Below are 25140 nucleotides of genomic sequence, written 5' to 3'. Positions count from 1 at the left end.
CGGTTTTGAATGCATCACTCTGACGACTTCACCTCCCAATCGACCCGTTTGATTGTTAAAACGGTCGGAAATCCCGCGACGCCCGCACCTACGAAGTGATCGACAGAATTATAGACACACGTGTAGAACAAGGGGGATCGAGTCGGTAAAAGTAACAGCCGAGCTATTGTGCTTACGTCTAACCCCGTGTGTTTGTGTGTGTGTGTTTGTTTTGTGCGACAGTGTTGCCCGACAGCCCGAACTTCCCCTACAGACGCTACGACCGCCTCCCTCCCATCAGCCAGTTCTCCATCGAGAGCGACTCGGACCTGTCGGAGACGGCGGAGCTCATCGAAGAGTACGAGGTGTTCGATCCGTCGAGGCCGCGGCCCAAGGTCATCCTCGTCATCGGTAAAGGGCCGGTACACCACACAAACAGCAACAACACGCACACAAGCGCACTGAGAGCACGTGTGCACTTACACTAAAAAAAAAAATTAAAAAAAAGAAAGTCAGATTATTTCACCGTTTCCTCGTCTAATGTTTCTGATTTGAGACGCTTATCTGGGTCCCGGTTGTTTTTAGATGTCAGATAAGACTCGGCAGTAAAGATCCTCTCTGCGCGTGTAAACACAGTACAACATGGTGACTCTCTGATTAGAGCTGCATTCATAGAAAGGGGGCAACAAAAACACAAAGTGGGAGTTTATATTTGCCTCGCTGATGAGCTAAATATACACAGCCTGGATGGGAATCTACAAAAGTTGTGTGTGTGTGTGTGTGTGTGTGTGTGTGTGTGTGTGTGTGTGTGTGTGTGTGTGTGTGTGTGTGTGTGTGTGTGTGTGTGTGTGTGTGTGTGTGTGTGTGTGTGTTTTTGCTGGTATTCTAAGCGTAGCTCCGCCTCTCCGGGTTCGTGTCGGCCGGGCGGATCTTGTTTCGTGTCACTCACTGCGTTGGACACTCACGTTCGCCTAATCTGATTTCCTTCGACGTGCTTCCATTAACCTGTCAAATACATTCATTAATCTTAGAAAGTACGCATGGCAGCTGCACCGTCGGAGTAATGACACTGGATGAGCTGCACACACCCCACCCCTCCCACCACCACCACCACCACCACCACCACCACCAAAAAAGAAAATGCTATTCATATAAACTCTTTAACATAGTTCATCGGGGATTGTCGTAAAGGACTTGGCGTGTTTTTCGCGAGAACCTTTCAGCGGGCCGTTTTACCGTCGGTGGGATGTTTTGCTCCGTCCGGTCGGGCGGATGACAGCTACTCGTCCTCACGGCACAAAGCCAGTTCCCCCCGTCTCTTCTGCGTGAGCACACTGTGCCCTATTTTAAAAGGGAAAACGGGACGGGCCGCAGCTGTCATGTCTGCGCAGGATCACGGTGAACGTCGAGTCTGTCAGGTTCCCCACTTGACAGAGGCGGACCGACAAAGACGCCCGCGTGACGTCCGCGGGGGGCGTTGGGAGGAGGAGGCGGGGTCAGACGGGACAAAATACTCGCATGTAAAGTGAAGCGTGCCATCGCCGAATACGTCCTCGTGACGCTGCCACTGCTTCTCTGCGCTGCAACATTTCAAATGGACCTTTCTGATGGATTAAATGACACGAATATTCATGATTTAATGAGAGCCTACACTGGCTTTCTGCTATCATTATATAGTGCGCATGTGATCAGACGCGATCTTTTGTGTATTTGTGCTGGGAACACGATAAAAAAAAAAAAAAAATTAAAAAATAGGCGCCGGCATCAGGTAACAAAGATAGAGTGTCCCGGGCCGAAAGGAAAAAAATCAGCCCCGGACACTTGAAACTCGGTCTACCTCGCGGGGACACATTAACATCACTCCGCTGAAACACGGCCGTCCGAACAGGACGATCTACTTTAAATCTGACCACGATCACCGATTTGCAACAATTTTCTTCTCTCGGTTGCGCTCCTCATCCCGGGGAAAAAAAAAACAACATTTCTGACAGTGATACCGTAATGGAATAAATTACCACCGATGCAGCGTGTTCTCTGACTAAATTCACTTCAGTCTGGCCTTGCTTTCAACCGGGAGCAATTTTCAGAGCGGTTGACGTTTCTATGGTAACGATAGCAACTCTGAAAATCCTGGGATGAAACACAGCGGAGCAGAATTCAGGTTGTCAAGAAGGCTTTTAAACAGGCCTTTTACCGACTGATACCTCGCATGATGCGTTTGTCTTGCAACGTTGACCTATTATTACCAGTGATTGGATTCCTGTCGGACAATTGAATTATCCAGACATCATCCTCGACGGCGCAGGCACGTCCATGCTTTACTTAATTATGGTCATTTGTATTTGTCGCACAAAAGACGCAAAAATGTTAAAACGTCCTGTAACTCTCGTCTCTTCTCATTGAAATACAGCGTAAAAAAGATGATTTGTCAGCAAATGTGGGAGGTTCACACGTACCTGTCTGTCATCCGCACCTCCCCGCCCGCCCCCTTCTCCCCCGCATACACTTGCAGGGCACACACACACACACACACACACACACACACACACACACACACACACGCTCCTACGCTCGCACAAGCACGATATTTCACACTCGCACGACAAAAAAAAAAACCAACCAAAAAAAAACACCTTTTTTGCCCCAAACATCAACAGCTCTCTCTCCCTCCGCTCCCAGGTGGCCCTGGCAGCGGCAAAGGAACGCAGAGCCTGAAGATCGCCGAGCGCTACGGCTTCCAGTACGTGTCTGTGGGCGAGCTGCTGAGGAAGAAGATGATCCACAACGCAACCAGCAACAGAAAGTGGAGCCTGATCGCCAGAATCATCACCAACGGAGAGCTGGCACCGCAGGTAGCAGAGAAACCGCCATGGAGAGGAGGGGAGGGAGGAGGGGTGTATGGGGGCGGCGGGGTAGGGGTGGGGGGGGGCAAATGAGAAGAGGGAACAGCGCCGATTATGTCCAGTCTCTCCCAGGTCATTAACAAGAGACTAATTAGCAACATTCATATCACAAGCATGCTGGGGGAGAAGGATGCTTATCTGTCTTATTAGCATCCATCTCTGCCAGATAATGACTCCCTCTGCCCGGGAGGAAAATCAACACACACACACACACACACACACACACACACACACACACACACACACACACACACACACACACACACACTGGGGTTGTTTGCACCCCACGCTATTCAAACACTCTGTTGAAAACACATGTGATACCGCTTCACATCCCAGTTGAATAATCTGCGTTGCCACCATGAAAGTCCTTGTAGCGGGACCAGGCTGTTTGTGTTGTGAGGTTATGAGCGTGGCAGATCCTCTGAAGAGGCCGTCCAGTACCGCAATGACTAAAACGGACGTAGCTTCTTTTCTTTTCTTTTTTTTTTTGTGCTTTATTTTTTTGTCCCACCAAATTTCACACAAATCCTCGACAACAAGGAAAAGAGGAACGTACAAGCGTCCCTATGTAGCCGTACTGCTGGTGAAAAACTCCACAATGGAGCTTTAATCAAGTGTTTAAAGAGACAGAAAGGTCACTTAATGCAGAAATGCAAGTTGATTGATGGATTTTTTTTTTTTTTTTTTTTGGTGGCGATCAAAACACTGCTGCCCCTGTTGCTCACTGACGGAGCACAGTAGAGTGATCCACATGGACGTGGACGATCGGTTTTCTTGCAGCATCTGAGGTGCAGTGCAGGTATTTGAGGGAATTAAAGCCAAACCCTTCAAAAAAAAAAAAAAAAGTATATCAGCAATGGAAATTTCATCTAAAAAGTGATCAAATACTTTTAAAAATGGCCAGCGTTCATTGTTCGAGTTCATTGACTAAAAGATGCAAAACCACAAGAATGGCCTGTGCTTTTAATCTCGTGTGTTAAAGTCACACCGACTGTAAAAGTCTCTGTTGCAGTGCTCAGTTTTAGAACCCACTGAGTCACTGTGTTGACCGAAGTATGTCGCTACTTTGGTTAAAGCTCTGATTGTTGTGAGAACCAACCGCCCTAAAAATAATCACACTTCCTGTTAAGATTTGTGGATAAAAGCTTTCTGGTTTCTAAAACGAAGCAGCTGGATTGATTCTGCTTGTCTGGATATATTTGGATGAACCTAAATGGGAACGAACTGAGAGGGTGGTCTCCGCTGGGCGTCGCGATGCACCGGCGACGCGGAGGAGGCCGTGACACCGACGCGAGCCGTTCTTAAACTCGCGTCCCCTCGTGTATTATCTTCGATAACCGGCCGGCTCATCGTTCATCATCCCCCTTTGCTCGCCGGCCCGGCATGCCATCGCTTCCCCCCTCGCAGCCGCTCGCCAGGATGTCAGTCCAGGAACCAGTGAGATAAAACCGCAAAAGTAGGCCGAGATATACGATAAAGGCACTTCTGACTGTTGAATTTTTTTTTTTTTTCCTGCCGCGATTAGTTTAGCAAAACGGATTAGATTGTGGTTTCTTGATGACTCTGCATGAAACGATGAAAGGAAGAAGCGAAACGCTCCCGTGTACCTGAGAAGCTTTCACCGAAACGTCTGACGCCTGCTGTAAATATTACATTGAGGGACTCTTTACTGCTTCGTGGCTTGTGGTATCGCGGAGGTTACGCACGCGTTCTTCTCCTCGTTGATTCCACATGGTTCAAAGAGATGTATTAATTATCAGTTTGAATGCTCGTCTCTGCGTGTCCATAGCACGAAGAGTTTTTTCCTGTAAATGTGATAATTGGTCAATCAAAAAAAAAATGAAAGAGACAGCGTGACCTTTTGGGAATATGTATTCGCTTTTGTGAGGAGAAAAAGTCCCACAGACTTACGTTACATAAGTCTCAAGTCATAATGCCAAGTCATATTTACGGCGCAGGCAAAGAAGTGAATTTCCAAAGAAAGTCAGACTGTTTATTAGAAGACGTGTCTTTCTGAAAGCGGGCCGGACAAAGTCCTGCGTACCGCAACGGTGCTCAGCTGCATCACTTCACCGACTGCCGCTCGTCTGTAACTGCGGGGTCATGTGACTCGGTATATTTCTGAACTTCTGTTCCCTCGCAAGTCCCACAGGTCCCCTCATGAGAGGCTCTCGGATGTTTGTCAGTCTGCTCTAAAATTAAAGACAGGCGGCACTTTTGCTTTTATAGCTTCATCTTGAGAGGAGCTCAGCAGAATCCAGGGCAATTTCAGACTCACTTCTTCTGTGCGGTCGCGTCGAGTGGTTTCAGCAGGGGTTGTTATTTTTCATTTATGTAAACTGCTTCTAAGGCGGCGCGCCGTGGACCTACTCCCCGGCCGCGCCCGTTGTTCATCATCATTTACTAAATCCCACAGAATAACGTTAATTATTGAACTGGAGCCTTTTGTGTCAGCAGAAGTTGAACCCTGCCAAATTGAACGGAAGAAAGTAAACTTGTTCTTTGTTTTGATTTTCCTGGTTCACCAAAAATCGTTTACAGCTATTTCTGTGGTGCGGTGCATTGTGGGTAAAGAGGATTCATTAACGGCACACTAAAACAGCAAGTGGATTGTTTTGCTTTCAGTGCGACTTTCATACGGTTCACTTTATGACCCTGGAAACAGGCATGAACAGAACAGTCTCGACTCCACGTCCACTTGCTGAGTTTGAAAAGCTTTTAACTGAATCACATCTTCATCAGACTTTTTCGAACTGGCATCTGCACCAAGTGTTGTTGTTTTTAGCCCAACATAGATACCAAGTCCCTGAGGTGCTGAGAATAATTTATACACAGTGCCAATAAACAATTTACTAGAATATCTTATGCAAATAGAATAAAAACAATAAATAGAATTTCCTACATCAGGAACCATTATATTTCTTGGTTGTCTTCGGTATCAGGTAAATAAAAGCAATTTAAAAGTTATATCGGGGTGGAAAGGGTGGGGGGGCGGGGATCGTGAGAGAATCGTGATCTAAATTCGAAGGGAAAAAAACACACAAAAAAACCTCGATTCTCATTTTATCTGAAATCGTGCGGCCCGACTCTCCACAGAGATTTTCACACTATTGCGTTTAGTTGTCCACGTGAAAAAAAAAAAAAAAAAAAAAGAAGCCCTGAACGGCTGAGTTTCGGGCGACTCACCAGCGTTAGACAGCTGTGTGGGGGGTGAGGGTGGGGGGGAGGAATCTAGACGTTATCCGATAAGCACTTCAGACGGACTTCGATCACCTTTTCTCATTTTGCTCTCGCGCATTACGACATTTATCTGTTTGATGGAATCTAGATCGGGTTTAATCTGCGCGTCGTCTGCCATTCTGCGGTCGGCGGGAAATGAAACGTCCGAGTCGCCGGCGTTATTTTTAGATCAGAACATTGCTCGTGTATCGCTGCCATATCGCATGACGCATTCTGCCCGGAGAAACACGTTCAAACATGTTGACCTCCTCCAGCCATGAGGAAGTAAGTGACGCTAAAAGATGGTGGCACTCTGCGGCTTCCAGAGCTCTCCGCTCGGTCACTCTGCTGCATTCAGAAAACATTCAAGAACAATTGGATTTAACGGATGAATTATATTGGGGAATTGTCCAACGGGCCGCCGCGGTTTCCCATTCACCAAATCAGACGCTCTGTATTGATTTTCAGAGGGTTTTAACTGATCTGCCTATATTTTCTCGCTGGAAAAGCAAATTGTAACCACAACTACAAACTGCTTTTGTTTATAATTTGTAGCTGAAATGTCTTTCTCCCCTCTGAGCAAATCGCCTCCCATCGTTTGGCATTTTAAAGTGTAGTTAAATCGATGTTTAGAAAGCCAAAGCATGGGGCCAATCACAGAGTTGGTTAGAGGCACTGACTCCTGTTGCTTTCGCTGTTTCCCAGGAGACCACGATAACCGAGATAAAGCAGAAGATTATGAAGATCCCGGATGCTAACGGCATCGTCATAGATGGGTTCCCTCGTGACCTCGGTCAGGCCCTGTCCTTCGAGGACCAGGTGAGTCTCTCCTACCAGCCGTACTCAACTTCGAAAGCCTGTTTCATCCCCTGGTTCAGATCATGAAGCCATTTCCGTGTTTGCGTCTCCAATCATTTAATGGAATGAGTCACGACTGCAGGGTTGTTTTCACACATTAATGTCCCACGGCTGTCAATCATTGCTTCTGCAAACATAAAGAATAGAAGGAATCCTTCAGGTAACTCGTAGATATTCTGGAGTATTCCAGATTTTTGATGTTTTCTTTATCAGGATTTAAAGGTGCGGTGTGTAGAATTTAATGGCATCTTGTGGTGAGTTTGATTTTTAGTTTGACGCTTTGACAATTTTTTTAAATTTTATTTTTACTTTAATGCCAGTAAAGCCTTTTGAATTTAATTGATATGAAATTGAAAAAAAAAAAATGTGTGGATTGCAACGGACTGAACACCCCCTCTGGGCTTCTGTAGGACCGTGGTAGTCCAGCATGCTTTCATTCATTGATTAATTCATTAATTCATCGATTAATTCATTCAACCTAACTCAACTAATTCAACTTAAACTTCTTGGGCAACCACAAAGGGTCACAACAATGCCGAGATTACAAACAGAAGATAACAAACAAACAACAACAAAGAAACATACATAATCAGTGAAAAAAAAAATCTGTTAAAACGGTTACAAACAGGCAGTGGACGATTATTAATTATAAGAGTATTGAGTTTCAGGCTTGAAATGTAACTGGATCCATAAAAGTGTGTGAAACACGGAGGACTCCATGGAAGGATTGGCGCTAGATTGGATCCGCCGTAGTGGCGCGCGCCGTTAACTCTACACCAATAAAATGTTAAATGTTAAATGTAAAATGTACGCTGTCGTCAATCAGCTGCTGCCGAACCCTTTCCTTGATCCAAACCCTGAATCTTAACCCCTTCCGCAATATAACAACCAATCACAGGCAGCGTCTCCCTGCGGATGATCCAAACTAGTCATTCAAACTCATTCGAAGGCAACGAAAAACGCAAAGATTTGTCGTTTCAGGCGATTATAGACGAAGGAAAAGATCATTATGAACCCTATATTCCATTTCTGCTGATAGATCCCCCTAAATTCATCTAACTAATCCTCTAAAGTAAGCACACGGTCTCGTCTGCAGACCACAGCAACCCTTGTTCACCCGTTATGATTTACTATCGGATGTAACGACGACCATCATTAATGTGTAATTTAGGCAAAAACCTTGTTCAATCACACGAGAAGCAGTTTAACTTTCTGCTGACTGTAAGGGACTCCACTCAAGCTTGCTCCACTCAGTTCTTTTGCCGACCCACGAATTGATTTTGTGAACTCGAACTCGCCAATAAGTCCCCAAGTGTGAAACCACCAAGAAAAGGCTCAGGAAAGATTTACAAAATTGAATAATTCCAAGTGACATTTGAAGAAGCAATATATGTAGGATATTGAACTCTGATTTATTTATTTGGTTTGCTCCAACCTGAGACCAGCAGGAACCACATGCCGTTTCTCTTTTAACGTCAGACAAGCTTCAGAGTCACTGTGTTTACTTTCTGATGCTGACTGGCTTCCCCTCCGACGGCAGGAGATCTGAGGTGCTGTCATTTTCATAAGTCATGAATATTCAATCAGCTGGAAAAGTTTAACGGAAAAGTTCTGCAGGCACGTGAGCAGCAGCAGTTAATTCAAGTTTACAAGAACAATATTATTTGCATTGGTAAGTTGTATTTGTGAAGTCAAGTTTAGAAACTATGATGACAGCCAATATGCATATTCATCTCTACACAGAATTGAATTCAATTTTCTTCCGGGGTAAACACGTACAGTATTTGTGGGAAAGGCTGCTATACAGGAGCGCCATAATGTCAATTGATGGTTGTTTTACTGCAGTGTTGGAAATGTGAGGTTTAAAACTCTGTGTTTGTTTCTTTGTTCAATTTTAGCATTTAATTACCTTCCAAAGGGACGTCGGCTGACATTTATGTTACGCCGCTTTTGATATCATCTTTAGTTCCATGTCAGATATATCAGGCAGCCTGATATTCCCAAAGTCACTGCATGAACGTCTGGCCACGCTCCGCTGGGAATCGTTTTTCCGGTCGTAACGGCCTAATTGGCGGGTTAATTTTGAAACTTTTGGAGCAGCACTTAAATCAATCGGCATTGAGCACCATATGATGAATGTTGTGTGCAAAAGCTCAAAAAGCACACGGGGGCGAGGAATTTACATTGTTCACATTATCAACAATCTCACCTACAAAAGTGTCCTCGAGCAACAAATACCTGGCTGCTGTCTGGATGTTTCACCTGTTTTCTTGAGGATCGACGAGACATTATCTGTCAACAAAGGGCTGCATTTAAAAAAAAAAAAAAAAAATAAAAAGTCATAAAAGCAATTGAAATCATTCGCGTCAGTGTAAATTAGCGATGCAAAAAAAAAAAAAAAAAAGATGAACAAAGTGGCAACATAAAAGCTATAATAAGTGTTTATGTTGCACGCAAGCGTTTGTCTGAGCTGGAGCTCTCTAATGGAGAGTTAAGCTCTACAGCTGAACGGCCGATCCTGTGACACAAAACGGTCGATTGCTTTTAGAAGGATTGATGCTCTTTATCACGTTTGAAGGCACTTAACATTTATCAACTTTTAAATGAGTGACTGAGTCAGTGACTTCCAGAGTGGTCGAGGTCGATCTGGGTCAGAGCGACTTTAGAATCTGGGAATTTTCACCGCATTATAGGGAACAAGAGGCGAAGAGTCTCCAGTCCCGTTTGAAAAGAATTAATATGCCGAGAGAGGATAAGGTTTTTGTCCACAGAAGCTAAACTTATTGTTCCACATGGTATTTCACATGGTGCCAATTTAAAATAGGTGGTTGGTTATAGAAAAGGACGATTCGCAGAAAAAGCAAAGTGTCACCTTGTCGAGGACCAAAGATCAGAGAAACTTTATTGTAGCCTATTTAATAAATACCAAGAATATAATACAAGAGATTTTAAAAGTAAATTAATAATTTAAAAGTATTATAAAAAAATATATATATAATTTTGAAAAATAAGCCTGTAAAAGTAGTAAAAAATTGACCTTCCCCGAGCCCGGATAAGCAACCACACCGGTTGGTTCATATAAGTTCTTCTGAATTCTGTGTTTTCTCCTCAGAAAAAAAATGCGCAAATTTCATTTAAGGACATCATTTCAGTATTTGTGCGAAAAAAAAGAAAAATGCGTGAAAAATCAAATATTTCCGTGATCGTTTGAACTTTACGTCAGAGTGAGATTCGACGCGTCGGTCTGGATTTCGGGACACAACACGACCTGCACTTCCTTTTTCTGCCCGCCGCCACGAAGTTGTTTCAGCAGGCTGATTTGATCACTGCAGTATCCAGTGCGTCAATCAATGACAATTCGTTTCGCTGACGTGTCAGTTAAGGAAGCTCTGATGCCGAGCGTGAATGTAAATATCAAACGGCATTACAGACTACAGACCGCGGCTCGCCGGCGGCGCTGGACGATGATTAAACGCCCGCTCGTGGCTCCCGCGGGGGAAAACCAGATGGTACTCTCCTGGAGTCGCCGTTCACTGCAAAGTTGGTGCGGCGTTTCATTTCATCATCCTCCAAATGGCTCGTTAACGGAGGCAGACGCAGTCAGTCAACGGGCTGTACGCCATCCGTCTGCTTCAGTCGGGTGAACAAGTGCTGCTGCTGCGGCAAAAAAAAAAAAAAAAAAAAAAAGGCAATTTCTGTCTCTGGCAAACGTCTGCACATGAAAATACGCGCGCACGATTGCGTGTATGGGAGAGCATGTTACATACACACAAAGTGAGAAAGATAACGAGAGGTTGAAACACAAAGTTACAACAGCGCATGTTTTACACGAGTCGGAGACGAGGTCACGCAAGCGCAGGCACACACGGAGTCTGTGCAGACACAGATTCGGGATATCAAAGCGGATCAAGTGTTGCACATCATCTACACAAAATGTCATGTTTCTTTGTCTCATCCCAAAATTCAGTATTCGATATTGTTTAGTCACAGCGGGCAAAATCGTGTAATCTGAGCGCCGTCGCTCGGGGAGACGAACCCACGCAGATCTATCAGCTGAATCTGCAGCTCTTGTCAGATTTACACAGATTTAGAGCCAAACGAGTCAAATGTTTTTCCCTCAGGAGTCGGTGGAGACCAAAAACAGAGCTAAAAGAGAGTGAATATTAGACTTCGGTGAGGGCTCGGAGGATTTGTTTTTGCTCGATCTATCTTTTTTTTCTTTTTTTGAGAGTGTGATTTTCATTTTTGATTGTTTTATTTGTTTGTTGCTGTTTTTGTGTGGAGCACAGGAAGAACGAGGACTCAGATAAAGTCTAAATAAAGAACAGGAACTCGCCACTAGCGACCGTATTGTCCTTGATTATGAGTTGTTCAGGTGATGATTTAGTAAACCAGCAGGTTGTTTCTGATTCCTTCTTTAATCACTACTCAAAGTTCGGGGGAAAAGCGAGTACTGGAGTCAGATGTGGAATCAGAATAGTATCAAAGTAGGATCAAAATCTATAATAGGGGGAAAAAAATAAGGTTTAATTCTTTAATAAAAAAAGATTCTGCGGATGCACAGTTTACAGAAAAAAAACATGCACAACGGGAAGAGAACACGTTTTTAAATCTGCTCCCTGCAACAACTTTACATATTACATCTAATAAACACGGCTCTGAAATAGCACATGGGGATGAGTCATATTTTGAGCCATGGCTCTGACGTGAGACTCATTCGCTGCAGATAAGATGGAGATCAGCATTGACACTCCTTGTTAATTATTGCATAACTATAGCAAGTCCTGTTTTCTTTGTACGCATTTAGTTACTTCTTTAGTCATGTTTTTGTAAATGTGTCTTAGTTATCTCGGTAGGTACAGTACGGTGAGAAAATCTATCATCACCGGCTGCTAAAAAAAAAAAAAAAAAAGAAGAAGCTGAATGAGGGTTGATCAAAAAGGTCAAAGACAGTTCCTGTTGCGCGCAAAACGATGTTCACAAAGCAAGGGGAAGCTACAATCCTGATGAGTCATGTGTCAAACTCAGCAAATTGGCAACAGGGATCTTTCCGAAATGCTTCGGAAAGCCCGGAGAGCTGTTTTTAATTGGCATTCGCGTTTCCAAAAGGACAGAACGTCACTGTCCAAGATTGAAAAAGACGCACAAGGTCGGGAGCACAAGCAGATGGATTATGCACTGTGAATTTGACCGCATAGTCAAGCGATAAATCTCGGAACATTTACTCACAGCTTCTCTGTGCTCCGTGTACGTCACGGTGCTGCGCTCCATTAGCGCGTAACGGGAGCAGTCTCTGAACTTTTCGATCAACCGTCGCTGTCTGGATCTGAATTAAGAAGGCGACAACCAAGATGCTGCCAGAAAACGCTTTCCCACCCTCAAACTGAAGAGAACTGTAAAGTACTTATAGTCGATCAACAGGCCTAATTTTTGTTCCCGTATCTTATATTTTTTTTAGGTCACAAATTGGCAATCCTTTCGTCCCATTTGTGTATTTTCTAATTAGATAAACAGATGTTTCTTTCCAGTGATGCCTGATCTATTGCACGGCGAACTGATTCCAGGCATCGTGTGGTCTTTGGCCGTAACCGCTGCGGACGGCTAACCCTCTCTAAAGGCTTCGTTGTGCCCTCTCGTCTCGGCGGTAATTGAAGCTTCTCTTCCTCTTTTTGTGAAGAGCCCGAGTATCGGCGTAACGAGAGCTCATAATGTGGTCGCCGCTGTCCCCCGGTCCACCTCACCTGACAGCAGACTCCACTCAGATCATGCTCTCTGTCTGAAAGCTGCCCGAGGAAACAAAACAAAGAAATGAGGGGATATATGTGGCCTCGTGTACAGAGCCAGCCATATAAACAGACCCGACAGCGCCCCCCCGCCTCCCCCCCTCCCATCTTTGATAAAGGTCACAACTCCAGCTATGGTTATTGTAATTCAAACATGAAGAGGATCAGATGTGATTAAACATACCTTCCCTCAGCGTCTCCACGTCAGCTGAAGGTGTAAAGCACTAACTCGCTTCTGTTGCTGCATATTTGAGAGCTAACAAGCATTTCCACATTCAAGCAGCCTGGAAGAATCATAATTAAAAAGGTGTCTCATCTCTCATCTCGTAATTCGATAAATCACATTTCATAACAGATAATTTTTAGAAATTAAATTCAGCCGAATAGATTTTTCTGATTGTCACAACGCTGTTTAAATTGTTGCATAAAAGGGTTGATGACAGCTTGCACATGGCCCCCGGGGTTAGATTAGGACCAGAGGAAGTTCAGTGCAGATAAAATCACCTAGATAACACATGCATGCGGTCGTGTTTGTAACCGTGTCCCGGCAACCGCTCGGAAACAGCTGGTGCAGTCGCTGTTGATTGGACGCGGGCTGATAACCACATAGCAGCAGCACCTGGGATTTGCAATCGAATAAAGTGACAACTGGTTATTAAAGGGCCTTTTGTGCCGCTCGGGAGTGAAGAGAGAAAACAACAGCGGTATGCTTTGACACACGAGGTGCCGAGGCCTGCTTCTGTCCGCGATCAGACCACTTGTGGCAGTGAGAGTTCAGCTTATAGGAAAAGCTGGTATCACATTTATGTAAAGATCCCAAAGTACATTCGTGAATCCGTCTGCGTGCATTTACAGGTATCGAAACTGACCTGACTCCATACAGGAAACCGAGCAAAAAGGCCAACCTAACTTTTTCCAAAGTTCAAAAATACACCAACTAGTATGACTAAATTAGCCTGGCTCTGCCACCTACTGCTCACAGCTTCAGTCTCTGCTGTAATTATAGTCAGGAAACCCCTCAGCCACTCTGAAGGGACGACCAATCAGCGACCAGCGCCAAGTGAAGTCAAGTGTTTGTTTTGAAATACAGTTCCAGCAGGTGGAAGAGCGACATGAAGTGATATGAACAGCTGCGGCAATGCGTGCAAACATCCAGGGATTACACAAGTAGTTCCGACCCAGCGGTCTGATTGGTCAACGGAACATTTGGAACGTGCTCAAATCGACATAAAGCATCGCACTCTGCTCATCACTGGAAATACATGACTCCTTTGAAATCTTCTCTCAGCGGATATCTTACCGACAGTGAGGTCGAGCGAGCGTGTTTCTATGCGTTGTATTTATTCAGTTGGAGAAGCCATCCCTGGAGCGAATAAAACGGACTGGATCTCGTCTCCGTTGCTAGGGTCGTTGCTAAGGGTCGGACTACGTCCTGGAGTGGTAAACGCCGCAGACATTACATTCGCTTCTGCTGATGCGACTTGACCCTTTTCCAGTTGTTAGTCGCACCCCGCGTATTGCCATGGAAACGGAGATCACGCTATCAAAAAGTTTAATATCTCGAGAGCGAACGGCCCCCACAATATGAATATGATTTTCATTACAGATTTGATTTAGTTGGTAACTTGCTGTACAATCGCAATATTACACGAGAGCGTGATTTTCGGCACTGAAGCACACCCTGTCGTGTAATATTGCTTAATTAAAGCTGGGGGGGAAAAAACGTCTGCAGTGGTCATTTACCAACATGGCCCTGAACTGGATTACAAGATGGGGCCTAATTCGTTCAAATGAAAATTGATCACCGGCGCATCTGCCGAAAAAGTTGTCCATGATCCTTCCACAAAATCAGGCACGCTCATGAGCATCCTCATGAGCGTCCTCATGAGCGTCCTCATGAGCGTCCTCATGAGCATCCTTATTAGCCGAGCACCCTCAAAGCTGGACGAGATTCCTGCCAGCCGAGTCTGCCGACTTTCATATCGCTGCACCGCATCTACGACACCACAGAAAAACAAGTTCCCCGCACCGACAATTAGCGTTGACGTTGTGCCGAAGTATCCATCATGTGACGTCCCTGACTGCAACTTGTTGGAGTTTTTTTTTTTTTTTTTTTTTGGGGGGGGGGTTATCATTAAGCAGGTTTTGAACTTTGCTGCCGTTTCCCTTTACTTTCCATCTTCACGTTACGTTAAGCTAATTGCCAAACAGTTCCAGTTCCTTCTGTGGCACACAGAAGTGAAAGAGTCGAATAATCATCGTCTAATCATCTCAATTTGAAAGCAAACAAACTTTCCTTAAAGGGTGTTACTTTAATTCAAAGTTTCCGGCCAACTCGGCACTGCGTGTACCTTTGGTTATTGGATAATAGTGAGGACGTTGTACCCGTCACACTGCCTTAGTTTATACCAAATAAAAAAAAAGAAAGAAGGTTTGTCTTTGTCCTCTACCAAGAAATAAATGCTGTAGTTCCCAGTTGCTAAGAAAGATCTTTGTGTGTCCTCTCAGCCTTCAGTTTCACGTCTGACAGTTTGAATCTGCTGTCAAATGATGGCAAAATGAAATCACGTGCAAATCCACGTTGTCTACAGCAGGTAATGTCGGATATGACGTCTCGGTGAGCGGCAGGAATGTAATGTAACGTGATCAGATCAACACACTGATGTATTTCTGCTGTTGCAGCTGTGTAATTCTATATATAGACAAGAAGGTTCATCACAGAGAAACTCGAAGAGAAAATACGGAGGATGAGGTTATTTTTGCGTAAAATATGAGCATTGAAAAGGCTTTAATTAAGCTATACAATTAAGTTTGGGCTGCAACCGAGGATTATTTGAATTACTGATTCATCTGCCAAAGAGTTTAATAAAACAACATTAATCTCAACAACCATTTAAAATCCCCAAATATTCTGTAATCCGTCATATAATACAAACTATTCCATTAAATCTTTGCTATGGGTACATTTGATTGTCAACTGACTCATCGGTTCATCTTATACCACAATTAAAAGCCATTTTCCCCCTCAGCCTCCACTTCACAACCTGCACCTGAACAGACTGAAAACGCTCCGTACGTCCCTTTCGCGAGCGAACCCGTCACGCTGCCAGTGAAACGTCCCAGCGGGGCCGCTGACGACGCAGCTCAAAACTCCTCTCTCCATCATTAAGCGGCAGCAGCGACACTTTAGAGCTCGCGGTCCACGAAGGGAGCTTAAAAGAGAGGAGGAGAGGCTGAGTCGGCGAAAGAGAGACGGCTGCGATTCAGAGATGAAGGGACGAGACAGATGGAGCAAAGTAACACGCTCGGCTGCAGAGTCGCAGAGAGAGAGTCGGGAAGCTTTGTGTGAAGGCGTGTGAAGCTGCAGGAGTTTGGATTTGTAGGCAGGGAATTAAGAGTTGATAAATAGAGCACGGGGACAAAACGACGGGCTGAAAAAACAAGAATACGATGCATTAAAAGTTGCTGAAAACATGGATTTAAAGGTCGTCGTCTTGTGAAACGTGAACAAATGTAAATGAGGATGAATCAATCGGATCTGAGGTGAGGCTGTTTAAATGGACGTGGAGTATCACAGTTTTGATCATATTCAGGATGACTGATGTGCGTACGGGGACTCATGCAGTTTAGGGGGAGGGGAGGGGAGATTATTGTTTGTGTCTGCAATTACACAGACGAGTTTGAAAAATTAAAAACGGTCAAATATCTGATATACCATTCTTATAAAGGATTTACCTTTGTTTAAACTTGGTGTTTCCCCTTTGATTTCCCTCTCAACCCCCCACCCACCCTCACAGAAACACGTCTGGGTTAAAACCTCGGATATGGCCGGACCCTGTGTGAAGAGCTTTTCATTCAAAACAGAAGGAGCGGTGTAACTTTGATCACATTCACTTTACAGTTGAACAAAAGATGCTGAAATGGGTCGCCAAATATACCAAGCGTCAATATGACGTTTACTTAGTAGTTGCACATATTCCCGCATACACTGTAACACCATAGCGTGCCAGTTATTGATTACTGATCGGATGTTTACTAACGCTAATGGTTAGCCTGACATTCCTTTAACTGTAACCTTGAACTAACCGACTGCAGCAGTTGACGTGACTCGTTTCGCTGTCCTCCAACCGCTTCACTCCTTTCGTTTCGACGCTTTCTCATGCTGCACAAACTATTCCCTTCAAGCAGCTTCGGTCCACGACAAAATACAGAATGTAGAGACCTCGAAAGGGTTAAAAGGAATTCACTGACTTTCAGACAGACTCGGTGCTGCTTTAAGCGTCATGTAGTTCACACTGTGAAATACTCTTTATCCCGTATTGCCCGGCAGCGTGACCTCGGGGGTGGGGGGGGGGGAGACGAGTGATCCTCCGAGGACCCGCAGCATCCATTTTTTTCACGACTCAACCCATGCTGCTCCTCTGCCCTTTAAGAACATCACAGCAGCCATTTATGAGCCGCTCCGGTGGGCCACCACAGCCATCCCCGCTCCCTTTATAGGTTCCCCCGAGAGAGCCTCTATCCCTTCATCCTTCCCTTTGAGCTTTTTCACAAACACTCCTATTACTCTGGAGGTGTCAGTCTGTCTACCCATCCCCGTCGATCTGCCTGCGGGCGTGCCTCGCATCCATCTATCTATCAATTTTGGTAATTGAAGAGACAAATTGGCAAATGCCAAACATGCAGTCGTATGTGAGGATTCGTTGCTTTTTCTTTCATCAAAACCAAAATTGAAAAATGAAAATGTGCCAACTGGCCTTAAGCTGTGACCGGTAATTGATCCGTTTTCTGCTTTTCTGTCTTATAAATACAAACTCATCTATTATAATGGATACAAAAAAAAAAAAAAAAAACTGAACAGCAGCTACTCGCCTGACCTGGAGTGAGTTCAGAGTGGATGCCATGACTCTGCTGCACGTTCCTCTCAAAACATCAGAGGGAAATTAAACACGATGCTCTGAGAATAATTGATTGCCGCTCATTGGAGGAGCGCGTGGCTTCGTGCACCTCCTCCTGCGAGACTGAAGACTTTCACAGGCTTCAGGGAAGTTGCATAAAAAAACAGTGGCGTTATATAATTGTTCTTTTAGCAAGTTTGCGAGGCTCTCACTCTCAACGAGAAAAAAAAAAAAAATTCACCCTTGTTGTTTCAATTGTTCCATGTAGACACGTATCCTGGATGAATATGCAAGTAAAGTAGGTGGGTAACATTTCCACAGTCTGTGCAGGTTGCAGTTAAAAACTGAGGTTCCTCCTCTATCAGCGTCACACTGCATCCTCGGGTTAATGTGGGACAAAATTCATGGATCTTGGACCACCGGGTTTAACTATAGCAACCCATAGACTAAATAAAAATGGATACAGTGAAGCCAATGCAGAAGTGCAATACCACCTATGGCCACTAGAGGCTGACTCAAAAAAAAAATCAATACTAAATCCCATTTAAAAACCATAAACTTTTCTAATGATGTCAGGGTTCTTTCTGAAATGATACCATAACTATTTAGATATTGTGTGGGGGGTGGGAGGGGGATGTTTGACTGACATGCCCGGGTGCAGTCAGGTTTTGAGCATAGGCGTAATCACCACAGGTTCTCAGTCAGCTCCACCTTCCTGTCCAAATATGGTCACGTCTGACTAGAAAATAAAAATGTGGGCGAAACGTCAAATTGGGGGCTTCAAAGTTCACAAACCAGTGGGTGATGCCAGAGTTGATTGCTGCAACCCACATTCATTTGTACCAGTAATCCTCTGGGATACACAAGTAGTAGTTCAACTTGGTACAGCAAGCTGACATGAATTCAGAGCCGGTGTGAGCCGTCAACTCGGCACAAGCACATTGTTGTAATGGTTCTTCTGTAAGAAGCGAATTGACTGAAAATACATCTGCAGCCATTCTGATAATCGTTTCACTGTTATTTCTAAAAAACCAAAATAACTTGAACCGAATGATTGATTGAGAAAAGTACGTTGCAGTCTTATATCCATAAATAAAAAAATGATGTGCTCCAAGTTCTGTTTGTTTGGTCAAGTTGGAGTCACGTCACTCAAATCTCCCCGAGATGTCTGAGAATGGAAATGTGCTGCTCTCCATGAGAACAGGTGGGTGGTGGACGGAGAGGGAAAAAAATAAATAAAAAAAACACAACGGTCGGGTTGATGCAGACAGATGGGGACGTCTGATAGTCTGCTGCTGCACAGGCAAACGCCGCTCTGGACGGATGCCCTTATTCAGCTGTTTCTTTGTGAACAGCAGCTTTAACTGATTATGCACACCGAAGATTTATTGTTCAGAGACGATTTCTTATCTTTTATCTTACACGAAGCCTGGTTTACCAAACCAATTACAACCTCTGATAAATCTCTTTGTAATAAATTTCACAGTGGTTCTGACTAAACAAAAACTCTACGAATGTTTCATATTCATTCATCAAATGCTAAACACATTTAGTAAGTGACAGGATTAACTTTTAGGCGTTTCCTCATAAAATAAAAGACATACATTTTACTTTGCAGCACAACAGGAAGCTGCCATAAGTATATTACATTGCCTTTTTTTGTTTTTGTTTTACTTTAATAAGTAAATTTAGCGGAACATCCCCGAAAGGATCTAAAATCAAAATCAGTCTTCATATGCACTTATTTATGACTCCGTGTGAGTATGATTGAGAGGAAGCCGATCGAGTGCTTTCCGGTCTTTCAGGAGCTACCGGTAACAAAGCAGTTTGACAGAAGCCTTTTAACTCGGATCTGATGTGAGGATATTTAATGATGATACTTTTAATTTTTTTTTGTTCTCACGACAACCACCTGCAGTGTCACAGTGTCGCCCCACATCAGGAGCACAAGCTGAGAGAAAAAAAAAAAAATTAAAAAAAAAAAAATCAGATAGAAGGCCACGTGCGTAGTCGCCATGGAAACTGAAACTTTGATTCGCAAGACTCAAAACCGAGTCCCGTTGTCGGAGTGGCGTGTGCCTCGATAAACAACACAATTCAAGCTATTTTGGGCGTTGCGCCGGATCGAGTGCAGACTCCGGAGAGTCGATCATGTGTATTTCATCCAACGCAGAACGGGAGGAAACCAAACGACACGGCGCGAACAGTAATAAACCGCTGATTCGTGCTTTTCATAGAGAAGATTTCCCGGTGGAGGTGAGCCGGGTGAATGGTCATGAGGTTCAAGTTGAGGAGGGTAGTCAACACCCGGTTTGTGCTTCTCACCACACACACACACACACACACACACAAGTCTGCACTCGGTGATTAAGGAACGCCTTTGTGTTCTGGACTCTGAAAAACAGAAGCAATCCTTCAGTCAGTGCTGCTGCTTGACCTTTTCTTTTAAATGAGAGGAATTGTTAAGATTTTTTTGTTCACTATTATATTCTGGCAACAGATACTGTTGGGAGCATTTACTAAAAACAAAATCTAGTAAACAACCTATCAATAAGTAATAATACTTGGTTCAAGCTGAAATGTGATTTTCTTGCAGTTTAGAGAGGTTTGGAGTCTGATTTAAATTCTGTTTGTTATTTATTCACATCATCATCGACCCAAAATGTTCCTCTGGTGGAGTTTTGGTTCATTTTGTAAAACAAACAAAAAAACAGAAGAGCTTGAGGAACCCCTCAGTAAATAAGTAAAACAAATAACATAGAAAAGCTGTCTTCGTGGGGACTTATGTTTTCACCTCCTTTTGGGGGAGCACAGTATCATCCTGTCTGACTCATAACACCACTTGTATTAAAACTGCATCGTTGCTGGAGCAGCTTCAGGCTATCTTCAAGGATACCAGTTCAAAATTTCAGGGCGCTGATTCAATCCAGTGAAATTCGGGAGGTGGACATGTTTCAAAATTCACTGTGTGTGTGTGTGTGTGTGTGTGTGTGTGTGTGTGTGTGTGTGTGTGTGTGTGTGTGTGTGTGTGTGTGTGTGTGTGTGTGTGTGTGTGTGTGTGTGTGTGTGTGTGTGCAAAAAGACACACACACTATATTATCCCCAGTCTCTTCAGACCTGACTTGAGATGAAGTCTTTTCTTTTTTTGTGTGTGTGTGAATTGCAGTTTTATCTTTTCTAACCTGAAAAACGCTGGATTTCAAAATGAGATTGAGCCGAGCAGCAGCCCCGACCTTCCTCACCGACGGATTGCGACCATCGCATAAGAATGAAGGTTGATCTCGGAGGTTAGAGGGATTGGCTGCAACGTTTCACACGTCCTCCTCCTCTTCCTCCTCTTCCTCTAGATCTGCACTCCTGACCTGGTGGTGTTCCTGGCCTGCACCAACCACCGCCTGAAGGAGAGGCTGCAGAAGCGAGCGGAGCAGCAGGGGCGTCCCGACGACAACCCCAAGGCCATCGACCGCCGCCTGACCAACTTCAAACAAAACACCATTCCTCTGGTCAAATACTTCCAGGAGAGGGGCCTTATTGTTACGGTAAGGCTGCTGGAAAGAAATGGGTGGGGTTTTTTTTTTTGCATGAAAGACAGAAAAAAAACTTAATTATAGGGTACGTCTTGTTTTTTCTAGGAATTATAGTCATTTGTTCTGCCAACCAAAGGAAGTAGTGTTGACCTTTTACGGAGAGGAAAGTAAGGATGTGGAGTTGTGGGTGGAGGGGAGGGGAAGGGGGAGGGGGGGGTTGGTTAGAGAAAACGAGAACGACCAACATGAGCTCCAAGTTGTAACGTATCAATCATCTGTCATCTAATAATATCTAGATTACAAACTGAGAACAAAACAAAACAACGTCAATTAAAACCCTGAACATGAGTCAACTTGGGCTTTGGCCAAGATAAACATATGGAAGGAGGCGTCTCACTCGTAACGGCTGATTGGATGTTGGCAACTGTGGTGACTTTTACATGATGTGAATGTGGATTTGGGACTGTATTCCTGTCTTCCAACCAAGCATTTTTGTCAAATTTGGAAAACTTTGTCTGAAGGTCAGCCGGTGGCCCCCGTGGTCAACACGAATACCATAAAACCGCATCACCGGCATCATTTTTCCAGTCAGTGACTTTGAAATATCACGTACGAGTCCGTCTTATCGTTTCCTGCCAGCCTTCTGTATTATAAACGGTCCATTAAAAAAGGTGAAAAATGCTGGAACTCAGTGCCGAACAAGGTTAACAATTTACAGCCATGTTAGCAGCTCGGAGAGACTCTACGTTGGTGCTTCGCGCTAGAGTGTTAAAAGCCTCTTTTTCCACATTCACCATCTTAATTTTTCATGTTGACGTTAGCAAATCGGTGTGAAGCACTCCTGGGGGGGGGGGGGGGCTGATGGGAAACGACACAGTTTTGCCGCCGTACGCGAAAGGACTAAACTAATTACATTTTTGGACCTCGCAAGGGCGCCGGTGAACAACGCAGAGGACTTTAGGAATCGTCCTGACGGGAGCGTGAGAGCCCGCAACGAAATGAACGCCACTCGATCCGACGGTCGTCCAGACATGTCGCTCACCGCGCGGCAGGCGGACGAACACAAGTCAGAGGATCACCGAAGATCTAAGGACGTATCCTCTGTGGACCATGAACGTCTGTACAATTAGAAATCCATCCATCAGCTGCAGGAATACAGCACTGAAGTGCGAATCAGAGGCTGAAGTGGCGTCAAACGTGTCGGCATCATCATCGGGGTGCTTTCTTGGATGCACATGTAACAGATGCATGCTTAATAATTATGTTTAAAAGTATTACAGACATCCGTTACCACTCCTTACGCTCACGCCACAGCGGGAAAAGACCGTGTTTCTAAACCGTGTCTGCCCGGCTGATGAATGTCCAGAGCCGAAATGCAGGCGGTTGCCGTTGGACTGTTAAGCGGAGCCGTCTGGGATCTTCATTAGATGGTCTGATCGAGTTCCCCCGCGGAATGTGCGAGTCGAGCGTTAATAGAGATATTGGCTCGCACGGCCAACAGCCCGCTCTTGCGGAAAGGGAGTCTTATTGATCTGTCTGAGTCTCAGAGCGGCGGCGTCTTCCTCGCTGCAGCACGGGAAACGTCCTCCGCCGTGCTGCTGCGACAAAGAGACTCAGTTTGCACTGTTTTAGATTATTGTCAAACGGCTTCTTCAACCCAAACGCAGGCGTTAAACTCCCGTGGAGCTCACGCTTAACGTTTCTTCGATAGGTTTTGATCCATATTATTCAGGAATATTTAAAAAAAAAAAAAATTATTCTCCTTATTGCCTTCCTGTCCGTCAGGCTTTCTATTTCCTCCCTGCTCGCTTATGGGTTTGTTTTTTTCACAGTTCCTGAATTTCATTTGTGTTTGCAGTGTTTTGCTGGGGTAAGTCGGCTCTTCCGAAGCAGCAATTTTCTGCACCTGTTCAATCTCTTAAGGTTTCCAATATATTATACAAGCATGCAACAGAGCTAACTGTTTCACACTTAAACCCTTTTATTTTTTTCTGTTTGAAATCGCTCCTAACAGCATTTCTTTGGACTGCGGGAGGAAATTTCAATATTCATGACTCCTCAAATGGCTTCTTGCTATCGCTGTAGTTTGTTGTTCTTATGCAGCAATGGACAGTACACGTACTGTACGTCATCAGGTATGGGGTTCATTATTTTGCTATGTTTTGGTTGTTGTTACGAAAGAAGTATCAAAAACTGCAGGTTGGTATCAAAATCAAATTCGCTTCATTCCTAATCTTCTTTAACTTATTTTCTGAATTTTTTGGGGGTTTGTTTATGTGGGTGTTTCCACAATATTAGGGCCGCAACTAACAATTATTTTGGCTATTATTTTCTTAATTAATCTGTTAATTGTTTGAACCATAAAAAAAAAAATCAATCAGAAAGTAGCTCATCTCAGAGCCTGACGTATTGTCTGTTGTGTATTGTAGAAATATATTTGGCAATCCAAAAACCACAGATATTCACTTTACTATCATACGAGCCAGCTCAGCCATCAAATGGCAAAGTTTAGTAAACGTCTCACCTGTAGTGGCAGCTGTTGAAGATGTTGGATAACGATAACACCTCTAGACACGAAAACAGGTGAGAGCTCAGAAAGAATATATCGACAGGTGTTGTTTTTGCAATTTAAATTGTTTTATGGGGTGTTTTGCTGTCGTTTAATGTTGGCAGGAAGCCCTCAAATCGGATCTGCCTTTATGAGTCCCAGATCTCAGCTGTTAAGAAAGTATTTATCCCTTCAGGGTAAAGAAATTGTCATTTTTACAGCTTGTTAGTGGAAGCTGTGGTTTCAATGCTGCCGATATCTCCTGTACATTCACACCCGGAGCTCTGTGATCATCATCAGAGACGAATGTTACCCGACAGCCTTCTGCGTCGTTTTTTTTCTCCAAAGCATTTACGAAAAACCTTCCCACCTCCGCACGAAGCAAAAAAAATGAAGCCCCGAGTCAGACGAGGCAAACCACTAACAATTGTGTCCTGATTTCTACATCAAAGAGCTGCAGACTGAGTGCACCAAGAAAAGTTTCAGAGGGAAAATAAAAACCTTTGTACATAAATACACACAATTGTTCTCGAGAAAACTGACTAAGCGGCATAGAAATAGTCAAGAAAAAGGATTACACGAGGAATCACAGGATAATACGCGTGTGGTCAAGAAGTGCATTAAAAACTTAACATTTCAAAACATATCCCGACATGAACGCACAGTTTAGCAAACTGAATTTGAACGCACTTTGATGCATCTGGAGCTTTTCGAGCTGTACGGAAACCCTGACCTGACCTATTTTTTTAAATACCTCACAACCAAATTTGCCTTTCCTCTGAGCCATGTAGAGAAGCTGAGCCGTATGATGATGCAGAATCAGGTATTATAGTTCAACCACTTCTGTTGCGTCTACGGTGGCAGTCGGCGGACGCTCAGCTGCGACTGCTCAGCCACGAGCCCGTGCGTTCGCATTCAGAAAAGTAGAGCAGCTCGTTTCAGCGGCTTTTTAAATGAATGACGAACACTAAACGCATCATTTAAAAGTGTCACGACTCTCCTTTCTGTGTCATCTGCGGTCTTTCTCTTAACCGGCAGCTTGCTACAGCAACTGGACCAGACCAGATTAGAAGAACCAGGAAATGGCCTCAAACCCCCCCCAAAAAAAAAAAAAAATAAAAATAAAAAAAATTATATAATTATAAAATACATAATTAAAAAAGTGAGGTCAAACACCAAAAGCATTAAGTTGCTTCGGACAGTTTAAATCATATCGTTTGAACAAAACTATCTGAACTGATGTGAAACTGGAGAGGAGAGTTTTCTGCTGCCTTCTTCCTTTTGAAAATCTCCCCACGTCCTCCCTGCGTTCCCGGCGGAGGCGGTTTAATTAAAACACACTGAATTGATTAATCTGGAGTGCTGTGTTTATTTAAAGCAGGCGTAAGATCTTTTCATTACTGTGGTCATTTTTAACTCTCA

The 25140-nt window shown here is 44.1% G+C and overlaps 1 protein-coding gene across 2 annotated transcripts in view; it reads left to right on the top strand.

Moving 5' to 3' along the window:
• The window catches only part of ak5 (adenylate kinase 5), a 59342-nt gene that overhangs the window by 3664 nt on the left and 30538 nt on the right, over positions 1 to 25140 (top strand). For both annotated transcript variants that reach the window (XM_069692557.1, XM_069692556.1), the window contains exons 3-6: positions 223 to 390; positions 2659 to 2831; positions 6810 to 6923; positions 20991 to 21182. In XM_069692557.1, coding sequence (XP_069548658.1) covers positions 223 to 390; positions 2659 to 2831; positions 6810 to 6923; positions 20991 to 21182 — 647 coding nt within the window. The remainder of the gene's footprint in view (positions 1 to 222; positions 391 to 2658; positions 2832 to 6809; positions 6924 to 20990; positions 21183 to 25140) is intronic.

Source organism: Brachyistius frenatus, unplaced genomic scaffold, assembly GCF_029030835.1.
Source record: "Brachyistius frenatus isolate BFR_SWC_R1_liver_20210118 unplaced genomic scaffold, ASM2903083v1 Contig_12, whole genome shotgun sequence".
Classification (NCBI taxonomy): Eukaryota; Metazoa; Chordata; class Actinopteri; family Embiotocidae; genus Brachyistius; species Brachyistius frenatus.
This window is presented reverse-complemented; position numbering and strand designations above follow the sequence as displayed.